General features: G+C 39.7%; 1 protein-coding gene across 1 annotated transcript in view; it reads left to right on the top strand.

Annotated features, from left to right (window-relative positions):
• Positions 1-13,544, top strand: part of BBS7 (Bardet-Biedl syndrome 7) — a 46,151-nt gene that overhangs the window by 24,212 nt on the left and 8,395 nt on the right. Inside the window, exons 12-15 of the mRNA XM_065404632.1 lie at positions 979-1,053; positions 4,629-4,694; positions 9,900-10,039; positions 10,963-11,127. Coding sequence (XP_065260704.1) covers positions 979-1,053; positions 4,629-4,694; positions 9,900-10,039; positions 10,963-11,127 — 446 coding nt within the window. The remainder of the gene's footprint in view (positions 1-978; positions 1,054-4,628; positions 4,695-9,899; positions 10,040-10,962; positions 11,128-13,544) is intronic.

Here is a 13,544-nt window from a genome sequence, read left to right as displayed (position 1 = left end):
CTAGGTTGACAGAAGAATTCTTCTGTCAACCTAGTACTGTCTATACCAGGGTTAGGTTGGCATAGCTACATATCTCTGGGTGTCGACTTTTTACACCCCTGAGAAACATAGCTATGCTTATGTAAGTTTTCAGTGTAGACCAGTCCTGAAGCAGTTTTCTATCAACCTAGCTTCCTCTTATACTGGGGGTTACGTAGGCCTAGCTATGTCAGTTGGGGTATGGATCTTTCACAGCCCTGACTGACGTAGCTATGTTGACCTAAGTTTTAAGTGTAAACCAGCTTTAGAGTTCTAAAGTAGCAGTATACACTGGACAATGCAACAATGCTGTTATTCCATTGGAAGCACTGGGATATTGTGGCTCACAGAATTGTATATGAAGCTACAAAAATAGCATTTCAGCCAGAGTAATTTAAAGAAACCATAATACTGTAAAGCCTTTTCATTCCCATATCAAAATACTGGCTGTTCTCACTTCAAAGCAGGTGAAACAAATCTAGAGCAAAAAAAGTTAATTGTGTCCAACTTTTAAAAAGTATTTTAAAAAGTAAAAAGGCAGTTTATGCAGATCTATTTTGATACTTTGTTTCCGAATGAGCTTTAATAGTCTGTGTATTAGAGAGAGGCATCCCAGTCATGAAATTAATGCATTTGCTATTTTATTTATCTTTTCAAAGGTATACATCTTATATTAGCTAATATTAGAACAAATCTCCAGTTACAAGATGAAGTTTAAAACATCACAAATAAGATAGACTTGGAAGATAAAGATCTCCAAATTGTCCTGGGATTTAAATTTAACAAATATGCTAAACATCTATTTAATCTTTTACCCTTCTCAAATTAAGATTATCAAACAATTATATTGCATCTTCCTCACTAATATAATTGATTATAATTAGAGGATATATACACTAGAAACTATTCAGAAGTTTATGCTTTTTTCCCCCCACTTCTTCCCTTAAATGTTCTGCACAGAGTGATGTTCCAATAGACCTACTGGATGTGGATAAAAATTCTGCTGTTGTTAGTTTTAGTGGCTGTGATTCTGAAGTAAGTAACACAAAAAGGTAAAGATATTAGTTAATCATCATACTTGTATAGAGACTACTGGATGAAAGCTGTTAACTGCTATGTATTAGAATTTGGATTTACAGATTCATACTTTAAAGTCCTAGGAGTTACAATAATTTATTTAATGGCTGAAATTAAATAAAATGTTGGGAGGTAGGAAGTTTTGGAAAATCCAGTTTTGCTGGTAGTACACCTCTACCTCGATATAATGCTGTCCTCGGGAGCCAAAAAATCTTACCGCATTATAGCTGAAACGGCGTTATATCGAACTTACTTTGATTCGCCAGAGTGCGCAGCCCCGCCCCCTGGAGCACTGCTTTACCACATTATATCAGAATTCGTGTTACATTGGGTCGCGTTATATTGGGGTAGAGGTGTATAATAGACGTCAACTTTCGGTCCAGTATATTTCTTTACTGAAAGTTATTAGGCAAAGAGCACTATATATTTATACAGGCGAGTCGCATCTTACGCGGGGGTTTGGTTCTAAAGTCAGCGCGTATGGGGAAAATACCGTATAGTCAAAATTACCCTTGAAAATCCCTTAAATCGCCCATAAAGTACAGTACTGTATACTGTACATGGTTTTGTGTATACAACCCTGTACAGTAATATGTATAAATGTGTACAGTAATGTACAGTATATAATAGAGTACATATGCAAAATATAATTTTACAGTACTGTATTTTTAATTACAGGGGGAATTACAGGGGGTCGTCAGGGCTTGATGTCGATCCAGGACACAGAGGTGTCGGAGAGCTTGGGTGACGGAGAGCGAGTCGTAGATGAAGTGGTTGGCTCTGGTTCAGCTCGAGAAGTTGATTGCGTAGGCTCATCTGCTGCTGATTGTTTTTCCTTGAAAAACATGGTGATCAGCAACTGTTGCTGTTGTCTCTTGAGCAGCTCAAGAGACATTTCTTGATACGGTCTCAAATAGTCCATAATACTACATGTGATTTTGAGGCTTCGTTCCATAGAGGGATCGTATTCAGAAATTAAATCATTCAAGTGTTTCGCTGCTTGGAACACTTCAGCAAATTTATGAAGATTCCAACTTGCTGGCTCTTCCTGTTCGTCATCATCATCTTCGTCTTCTGTAGACGATTTTAGCAGTTCCTCTAACTCTTCGTTAGTCAATGTTTCTCTGTGGCTCTCAATTAATTCTTCAATTTCTTCCTCAAGGATGTCGACGAAGCCATCACCACCCACTTGCGTGGTCACCTGAACGATGCATTTCACTTCTTTGTCAATGGTCGGGAAACCCTTAAAATCATTCACACATTCTTTCCATAGGTTTCGCCAACATGCATTGACTGTTTCAGGCTTGATTGCATCCATTGCCTGTTTAATATAAGTGATGCAATCGGCAATGTTGAAGGACTTCCAACACTCCATCACATTAAGATTGGGATCAGCATCCGTAGCGCTACGTATCCGTGAGAACGTAAGCTTCGTGTACGTGGCCTTGAAACAGCTAATCACGCCTTGGTCGAGAGGTTGGAGGATGGAGGTAGTATTGGGGGAGGGGCGGGGGGAGAAAGATGACTTCAAGGTCGTTATGTGCAAACCAGAGTGCCGCAGGGTGGCCAGGAGCATTGTCTACGATCAGCAACACTTTAAAGTCAAGTCCTTTCTCTTCGAGGTACCGCTTGACCTCCGGAATGAAACACTTGTGGAACCAATCCAGAAATAATGCTGCCGTCACCCAAGCCTTTTTTATTTGATTGCCAGAACACAGGCAGGAGATTTTTTGTTCTTGCCTTTTAGGGCACAGGGATTTGCAGCCCTGTAGAGCAAGCCCGGCTTTATTAAATGCCCAGCTGCATTGCCACAGAACAACACAGTCACACGGTCTTTAGCTGCTTTGAAGCTAGTCTTTGAAGACTTTCTGATTTCGAAATATAAGTGCGGTTGGGCATTTTTTCCCAGAAGAGCCCAGTCTCGTTAGCATTAAAAACTTGTTCCAGAAGATAGCCCTTTTCTTCTATGATTTTTTTTAATTGTTCGGGGTAGGCTTTTGCTGCCTCTTCATTGGCAGATGCAGCTTCACCAGTAGTCTGCACGTTTTTGAGGTTGAAGCGGTTCCTAAAATTGTTAAGCCAACCTTGGCTGGCTTTGAATTCCTTCTCATCAGAAGGCTGTCCCTCTTCGGCAGGAGGTTTGAACAGCACGTAGAGGCTAAGAGCCTTTTCTCGCAACGTATTGCCATCGATAGGCAAACATTTACGGTTCATGTCTTCCAGCCATAAGTTTAATGCCTTTTCAGTCTTCACTAAAGTCTTATCACGCACCTGGCTCGTCACCTTAGCAATTATTGGAGCACTTGATGCTACGGCTTGACGAATTTCTCTCTCTTGAATCTTGATGGCACGGATGCTAGATTCGTTGCGGCCATATTTACGCGCCACGTTGGAGACCGACATACTGTCTCTCAATAAGTCCAACACAGCCAGTTTTTCCTCTAGCGTTGGAACAGATCGCTGTTTATTCGGTTGAGCACCAGATGAAGTAGTTGGCTTGCGTTTAGGGGCCATGTTGTACAAAAAATACGTATCTTTAAACACTAGACTCACACTCAGCGCGGCGAGATGCTCACACTATGAGAGGCACGCGGGAACTGAGACCGACTGAGGGAACAGCAGATTCACGTCTCCCATCTCACGCTCACTCTGGGGCATACGCTCATTGGGTGGAATCGCCTGCACTATTTACAGGTGTCTTGTTGTTTTTCTTTTTTTTGCCGAGCGTGTATAGTTGAATTCACGTAAGTTAAATGCGTGTATGATGCGACTCACCTGTACTTACTGTATATCTTTAAAATGTAAAATTGGCATCATGAGAACGCTGTATTCCAGATATTCTCATGTTTGACTAAATACATTATTTTTATAGATACTGTTTTCTTAAAAAATAATTTCAGAAATGAAATTAGCATTATGAAGATCTTTTGAAGTCTTTTTTTTTTTTTTTTCCCCCCCACAATTGTCTTCTAAATATTTTTGGTTTGTTAGTGACTAATTTGGCACGTCCAAAGGTTTATCCTTAAGATTACTGAAATTAACTGCTTGCTTTGAATTTCTTAATCATTCTGGGTGATCATTACTTTGGCTTATGTTGGTTTAGCCTACAGTGTGTTTTCTGACTAATTTTTCTTTGCATAATTAGGATAATTTAGCTTGTCAGATCCTGGGCCGAGTCAATATCAGGGAAACTGGTAGATAATTGTATCTTTTAATTTTGCAGAATGGAGTTTTCAGATATATTTTCTTTTCAGTTTTACCAAAGCGTTCAATAGATTTCCTATTTTTTATCTTTATAGAGAGAGCTGGTATTTACTAATACAATATGGAGTGAAATTCTGGCCCTACTGAAGTCAATGGCAGTTTTGCTATTGACTTCAGTGGAACCAGGATTTCACTTGTTTACTTTTCATGTAACAGTTTTTCATAGATAGCAAAAACTGTCACTATGCTGCTAAAGTTTTGATGCAAAACTTTTATGAATTCAGAAATATTTTTATTTATTTATGTTTTTCATTTTGAATTGTTCACAGCCAAACAGCAACTTTCTCCTTGCCACTTACCGATGTCAAGCAAATACTACTAGACTGGAGCTTAAGGTAAAGATGCTACAAAATATTTTCTTGTACTTTTCAAAAACATGTTTTATCTAGGAAATGTAAATATGTATCTTGTGCTATGCTTTCGTGCACACAGGTTGAATGAGTGGGTTGAATGTGTTAACTTGAGCAAAATGACTAGTCCAGTGATTCTTATATCATAGAATCATAGAATATCAGGGTTGGAAGGGACCTCAGGAGGTCATCTAGTCCAACCCCCTGCTCAAAGCAGGACCAATTCCCAACTAAATCATCCCAGCCAGGGCTTTGTCAAGCCGGGCCTTAAAAACCTTCAAGGAAGGAGATTCCACCACCTCCCTAGGTAACGCATTCCAGTGCTTCACCACCCTCCTAGTGAAATAGTGTTTCCTAATATCCAACCTAGACCTCCCCCACTGCAACTTGAGACCATTGCTCCTTGTTCTGTCATCTGCCACCACTGAAAACAGCCGAGCTCCATCCTCTTTGGAACCTCCCTTCAGGTAGTTGAAAGCAGCTATCAAATCCCCCCTCATTCTTCTCTTCTGCAGACTAAACAATCCCAGTTCCCTCAGCCTCTCCTCATAAGTCATGCGCTCCAGACCCCTAATCATTTTTGTTGCCCTCCGCTGGACGCTTTCCAATTTTTCTACATCCTTCTTGTAGTGTGGGGCCCAAAACTGGACACAGTATTCCAGATGAGGCCTCACCAATGTCGAATAAATGGGAATGATCACGTTCCTCGATCTGCTGGCAATGCCCCTACTTATACAGCCCAAAATGCCGTTAGCCTTCTTGGCAACAAGAGCACACTGTTGACTCATATCCAGCTTCTCGTCCACCGTGACCCCTAGGTCCTTTTCTGCAGAACTGCTACCTAGCCATTCGGTCCCTAGTCTGTAGCAGTGCATAGGATTCTTCCGTCCTAAGTGCAGGACTCTGCACTTGTCCTTGTTGAACCTCATCGGGTTTTTCTTGGCCCAATACTCTAATTTGTCTAGGTCCCTCTGTATCCGATCCCTACCCTCCAGTGTATCTACCACGCCTCCCAGTTTAGTGTCATCTGCAAACTTGCTGAGAGTGCAGTCCACACCATCCTAAAGATATTAAACAAAACCGGCCCCAGGACCAACCCTTGGGGCACTCCACTTATGGTAGTCTTCAGACCACTGGTTGTTCACTGAGAAATTTTTGGTCACTTGCATGATGCTGATGAGAACTCCTGCTTTATAGCTGCTTGTACAAATATTCACCTTGGATGCCTCTGGAAGCCACTGAAGAGAAGTGGGGTGGTGTGGGAGAGAAAGCCTAGCATCCTTACTTATGGACTTCTGATTTTGAAAAAAGAGAGGCGGAGCCAAGAAATCACCAATGAGTCTAGAAACAGAGACTTTCTCCGAGTACCTTCAAAAAGGATGAAGCAGGGAGAGAAGTGCCAGGAAACAGAAGTTAGAAACAAGAAGGGGAGAATGTTTCAGATTTTGGAATGGAAATTAATTCAGTTTTAAAGCTTGACTATATATTTACATACTTATAAAATCAAATGCATAGTTTGATTTTTTTTTTTTTAATCTTAAACCATTCATAGAACTATAGAAATGTAAGACTAGAAGGAATGTCGAGGAGTAACCTAGTCCAGCCCTCTGCATTGAGGCAGGACCAAGGAAACATAGATCATCCCTGAGTGGTGTTTGTCTAATCTGTTCTTCAGAAATCTCCATGATGGGGTTTCCACAAACTCCTTCAGTATTCCAGAGCTTAGCTACCCTTTTCCTAATATCTGACTGAAATATCTCTTGCTGCAGATTAAGCCAATTACTTCGTGCTCTATATGGAGAACAGTTGATCATTGTCCTCTTGAAGTACGTTAAAGTTGTTATAAAGACTTTTTTATCGGGTGACCATTTAGTCTTCTTGTCTCAAGACTAAACATGCCCAGTTTTTTCAACCTATCCTCATAGGTGAGGTTTTCTTTCATCTTTTTTGTTGTTGCTTTCCTCTGGACACACTCTAGTTTGTCCATATCTTTTCTCAAGTGTGGTGTTCAGAATTCGACACACTACTCCAGCTGCGGCCTCACCAGTGCCAAGTAAAGTGGGACAATTACCTCCTGTGTCTGGCATATGGCACTCCTGTTAATACACCCCAGAATGACACTAGCCTTTTTTAGAAGTGCATCACATTGTTGACTCGTATTCAATTTGTAATCCACTATAACTAGAGCCCTGCAACTCTACGGATATCCACTTCATATCTGTGAATATCCACAGACCGTGTTTGCGGATAACAGATTTGATGCAGATACAAATTTTGAATCCGCACAGGGCTCTAACTATAACCCCTAGCTTCTTTTTAGCAATACCACCACCTGGATAATTATTCTCCATTTTGTATTTCTGCATTTGATTTTTCTTTCCTAAGTGTAGTACCTTGCACTCAGCTTTATTAAATTTCATCTTGTTGAATTCAGACCAATTCTCCAATTTGTCAAAGTCATTTTGAATTCTAATCCTGTCCTCCAGAGTGTTTGCAACCCCTCCCAGCTTGGTGTCATGTGCAGTTTTTTATAAGCATACTTTCCACTCCATTATCCAAGCCATTAATGAAAAGATTGAATAGTGACAGCACCCAGCCCCCTGCGACCCCACTAGATACATCTACCAGTTTGATCATGAACCACAGATAACTACTCTGGGTATGTTTTTTCAACCAGTTGTGCACCCACTTTATAGTAGTTTCATCTAGACCACATTTCCCTAGTTTGCTTAAGAGAATGTCATGTGGAACAGTGTCAAAAGCGTCACCTAAAAGCAAGAAAAAGATCATATGCTTAACCTGAAGGTGAATAGCCTCCTCAGTGGGACTGTTGACCTGCTGCTTATGTGCTCAGTGATCTGGGAAATTCACAAAGTTCTATAGTTGCCACAGGAAAGATGAGAGCTCACAAATAGGATCATGTTAAGGAGAAGAGATGATCTATAAGGCACTCACTTATTCTCTAGTCTTTTTCTTGACAGAATCACTCACCATTGCAGCCCTTGTAAGTTTAATATTTATGTACAATTTTTCTGTTTGAGATTCTCAGCAAAAGTATTTATCTTTAGTTATTTTTAAGTGTACAACAGTTTAATATTTTAATGAGGAGACAACACTGACCTAGCTGATGATAAACTAGTCTGGGATTCAGAAGACCTGGCTTCTATTCTCAGCTCTACTATAGGCCTGCTGGGTGATCTTGGACAAGTCACTTCCTCTGTGCCTCAGTTTCCCCGTCAGTAAAATGGAGATAATGTTATGGCTCACCTTTGTAAAGTGCCTTGCTATCTGATGAAAAGGACTATACAAAGAGCTGGGTGTTATATTATAAAACAAAATATATTGACTAAATGTATTTACAAATTAAGAATTGTGATTTCTACACCACAATTAAAGGATTTATATATTTGCTACCTCCTTACTAATGTTCCAGGACACATTTATATCAAATGTGGATTGTAACCTGTTAGCTAGATGTCATCAATATATTTTAATTATCATTTCTAGCACTCTTAGATTCTGATGTGATGTATCTATTCTGTTTTATATGAATTCTTTTACTACCCTCATTATTGTAATATATAAGCATCTTCCAAGAGTGCATTAAGTGACATGAATGTCACGTGTAATTTGTTCTCTTTTACATTCACACGTGGGGGATGGGGAAAGAATTGTATGTGAAGTATAGTGTTTTTGTTTGTTTGTTTAAATGTACACACTGCTATGTGTTTGTAAGAAAGGCACATTCTAAGAAGTGCATCTTGCACTTGGAGTGGAAGATGGTGAGGATTGTGTTGGTGCTTGGTTCTTGTGTGAGTTCATTCCACAGTCTTGAACTGGCCCCCAAGAGAGCTCTGTCTCCTGCACAGATGAGCTTTACTCTTGCAACAGAAACATCAGTTGTACCTGAGGAGCAGAGTTTCTGAATTGCCATTCTTAAATTATCTTTTCTTTTGCCACATATTCTAATCTAATTACTTGGCAGTCCTTTCCTCTGTCCTTCTGGAGATATTTGTTGTTTTGTTTTCTTCTAATAAACATCATGGGCTGGATTCTCTCCTTCTAAGGAAGCTTTCTGCCACTCCATTGGTGCAAGGCTGCCCTAAAAGTGGCCACAAGAGGACCTCCCCTGCGTGGAGGGAATCTTTGTATTCAAGTACTTCTATGGCTTTTGTCACAGTATCTGACTGCTTGTGAGGCACTCAGTCACGGATTTTGGCACTTGAGTCAAAGCCCATTGAAGTCAATGGGAGTCTATTTATTGACTTCAGTGGATTTTGGATTGGCTCCTTTATCCTCACAACATCCATGTACCTCAGTACTCCCCCTGTAACAGGGTAAATTCCTTGTAACTTTGTACAAGTCATTTAAGCATGTACCTGAGCTTGGAGTTAAACCAGGGTTTCCTGAATGCCAGTTTAATGTTCCAGCCACTATGCCATCCTTCATTCAGATGGTATAAAGCCATCTTAGTAGCACCTTTATGCTTTGCTCCACCCTTGTGGCCTGTGAAGGGGCAGTGGATAGGATATCCCTGTGCCTTGACAAGTCCATTGGAGCTCTTGACAGCTGGTACACGTTAGAGCAATCTAGACAGAAAATGAAAGTATACAGGACTGGGTTGATGTAGAGTGAGGTTCGGGATGGGGATGAGTGCAAAACTGGCTCAAAGCCTCTTTTGCACACTCCACTTTTCTTAGTGTTCCCTAACTGCAGCTGAGGATATAGACCCATTTCTTTTTAAAAAAATCTTCTTGGGGGGGGCTGAAGGATTTTGCTTGTTGTGAAGTGGGTGGGTGGGCTGTTGAGGTGGTTGGTTTGGAATAGTTTTAAGTGTAGAATGACATGTCTTATGTCATTATCTTACATAGCATAAATTCTGTAAAAACTTGTACAGTAACACCAAAGGATTAGGAGTGGCTGGACAAAGTCTTTGTTCTTTGGGCAGTCAGAATCAAAGCAAATAGATTTTCTTTTCCTCTGTAATAAATCTGTGCCAATTCTGGCAGTTTCTTGTTGAATGCTATTCCATCTAGTTTCAAAAAGTTAGATTTTCCCCTTTTATAGGAGTACTGTTAATTGGATCACTTAGTACTGTAGTTTGTAAAAAAAAATATATATATATTTTTTTAATTCTGGTAAATTCATTATTTTTTTCCCCTCTCCTCTTTGTTATGTTTATTGATGTAGATTCGATCAATTGAAGGCCAGTATGGGACACTGCAAGCATATGTAACACCAAGAATTCAACCAAAAACCTGCCAACTTTGTCAATATCAGATTAAACCACTTTCACTTCATCAAAGAACTCACTTTATTGATCATGACAGGTATTTACAAAGAGAGAGCAATACTTCTTCAAAAATTGGTTCAATCCAATTGAAACTTAGTTGACTGCGTAACCTGCAGTAATCATTTTAGCAACTGATTGTAATACTCAACATCGCAAGTCTCTTCTAGGGTGTTTATTTATTTTTTAAAAACAAATAGTGCCCTCCCATATCTAGCTGAGTCCAAAAACTGGTCTGGGTTTCTTGTTTGCCTTTTATTCCTCTGTTGTGAGGCTGCCATTTTATCCAATTATACTTAATCTTCCTGTTTCTTACATCACGGCTATTGCATACTTTTAAAAAGGACTGTAGGAAAATAGAATCCCAGTGAACTAGACCAAATGCGTTTACACCTCCTTGATTCACTTGCTTGAGATGCTAATGGGAAAGGTTTCCTATTCGTTCCATTATGCCTATTTCACATGTATTACCTCTGCAAAGTACTTGCATATCTCTGGTTTAGAGAACAGGAGACTCATGAGAGTGTTTCGAATACTCTGATTTTCTGCACTGTCAGTTGATCACTCCACCCACAGCCTGCTTTGGTTTTTAAAATGCAAAACAAGTAACCTGGAAAAACAGTTTGCCAATGTATGGTGTTCTTGCCCAGTTGTGACTCATCTGGATTGAGAATATTCAAATAAGAAGTGTCTCTCTCACACACACAGGATTTTGTGTTGAATTTATCAGAGAATACTATTGAATGCTGATTGCAATTTTTAGAATATATATCAGTGTGCAGGAAGTCTGAATTAGTTGGGACTTTGCTAGAAGTCAGTGAAAACGCATGTTTGAGGCTGAAAGGGCGGAAGACATACCATATGAAAAATAAACTTTTGTCTGCAATTGCATAGCTACCGCAGCATCTGTACTGCTCATCAGTAACTAATTCCCATCTTCTTTCTGTATTCAAAATACTATAGACCCATGAACACACTGATGCTCAAAGGCCACTTCAGTTTTGCTGAAATTCACTCCTGGGTTGTGTTTTGCTTGCCTGAAGTTCCTGAAAAAACTCCAATAGGCGATAGTGTGACTTTCTACTTTCAGAACACCTTCCTGGATACACAGCTTGAAAGTACTTACAGGTAAAATCAAGTACGATTGCTGAAGCATGTTTTGGTTAAAAACAAATATATAAATAGAGCTAAATTGTCTCCTAAATAAACTTTTTTATGGAGGGGGACTGCAATCAGAATTTTCATCTGGTTGTTTTATTTTAGGGCTGGGCGGGGGGGGGGGAAACAGTTCACATTCCTCCACCCTGTGAAACAAGAAAAGAGTTCAGCCCCTGAAATCTGAGGATCTTGAGAGAGTTGCCAGAAGCCAGAGCAATCTGTGTAGAGGCAATATACCTTGGCAATGCTTCCTTGAAGACATAGCTGGTTTCCTGTTAAGATGTATTATAGCAGACAATAAGTTTTGCCCTGTCTGTCACCCAATCCTTGTGGGTCACCCAGTTCTTGTGAGGCCCCCATGGAGAGGACAGGGTGAATAATTCCATATGTCCAGGATTATAAAATATCCTGCTATGGAGCAGAGCCTTCTCTTTTCCATGTCTTCACCTTAAATGTGTCCATTCTGAATACCAGCCTCAATCAAATCCTACAGTGCTTATTTAGGCAAACTCCCTTTCAAGTCAATGAGAACTTTACTTACACAAGGGCTGTCAGATTTGATCCTTAGTACGTATTATGCAGTAATTAGATGATCCTTCAAAATGTAGTATTTTTTAAGGGTGAGATCATTGAAAATAATTGTCAAGTATCAGAGGGGTAGCCGTGTTAGTCTGGACCTGTAAAAAGCAACAAAGAGTCCTGTGGCACCTTATAGACTAACAGATGTATTGGAGCATAAGCTTTCGTGGGTGAATTACATGCGTCTGACGAAGTGGGTATTCACCCGCGAAAGTTTATGCTCCAATACATCTGTTAGTCTATAAGGTGCCACAGGACTCTTTGTTGCTTTTGAAAATAATTGAGCATTGCTAAACTGGGAAGCCTTAATGTATTTGGCTTTGTAATTTGTGTCTTTAGCATACCGTTTGCTGTGAGAGAGACAAATTCAGTGTTCCTTTTTTGCAAATATAAGTGCCTGCCTAACAAGTATAGCAAAACTATCTTAGAGCACATGCTGGTTTGTAACTTTATTTTTTTCCTTTTTCAGTAAAGGAAGCTAAATCACTAGTGAGTTCCTCTCTCCCTCTCTGTTACAAGTAAAATATGCTCTAATCATTAGAGTTTTAATGGGTGTTTAATCTTCCTAAGAAAAAAGCATGTGATAAAGCCTCGAGCTGAAAAAAATCCTCCCCTTTCTGCAGCTTCCATTAGAGAAATGGAGTACTTGTGGCACCTTAGAGACTAACAAATTTATTTGAGCATAAGCTTTCGTGGGCTACAGCCCACTTTTTTGGATGCACAGAATGGAACATGTATTGAGGAGATATATATACACATACAGAGAGCATGAAAAGGTGGGAGTTGTCTTACCAACTCTGAGTGGCCAATTAAGGAAGAGAAAAAAACTTTTGAAGTGATAATCAAGATAGCCCAGTACAGACAGTTTGATAAGTGTGAGAATACTTACATGGGGAGATAGATTCAATGTTTGTAATGGCTCAGCCATTCCCAGTCTCTATTCAAGCCTAAGTTGATTGTATCTAGTTTGCATATCAATTCATATTATAATATGTTCCATTCTATGCATCGGAAGAAGTGGGCTGTAGCCCACGAAAGCTTATGCTCAAATAAATTTGTTAGTCTCTAAGGTGCCACAAGTACTCCTGTTCTTTTTGCGGATACAGACTAACACGGCTGCTACTCTGAAACCTGTCATTAGAGAAATGTTTATTTTCAGTGTTAGGAATAATATTCTCTGTTCTCTTTAAATGAATCAGTGTGCTGCTTCAGCTAGCAGATATCGTTTTGCTTTATAATCGAGTTGTAGAAGCTGGAAACATTAACTACTATTACTCTAATTATATAGATTCCAATTTGATCTTGGATTACAATAAGAAATGCTTATAAATTGATGTGAGAAAGTCAAAACGCTTTCTACTCTTTTTCATGTAAAGTGAGACTGATATTGGGGTGTGTTAGGCACTCATATTATGGTGACAGGCACACTGTAACTTAGGTAGCTACATAGATGTCAGGAATCCTAGATACTACACGGTGTTCCAAATTTTTTACATGCACACACGCACGTGCATACAGACAAACCCTGCTTCCTCTGTGGCATAGGAAATCTATAAGAACAGCCTATGCTTTCTGACTGTGAGAGAATGGTGTTCTGTGGTGTAGCAAGATTGAGCTCTGGATAGCGAGTGTGATGAAATCAGTGTATGGAAATATTCTGATAACTAATCTGTGGAATAGCTTTAGCGATGGCCTCTAAGGAGGTTGTGCTTCATCCCCTGACTAGAGAGTGGGGTAGCCCTATTTATCATTTTAAAATGGAAACCAAGTTCACTGGCCTGCCCTAACTCTACTTCTTAAATCTTTTT

This window comes from Emys orbicularis, chromosome 5, assembly GCF_028017835.1.
Source record: "Emys orbicularis isolate rEmyOrb1 chromosome 5, rEmyOrb1.hap1, whole genome shotgun sequence".
NCBI classification, from domain to species: Eukaryota; Metazoa; Chordata; order Testudines; family Emydidae; genus Emys; species Emys orbicularis.
Note: the sequence above shows the minus strand (reverse complement) of the source record. Positions and strands in the feature narration are given on the sequence as shown.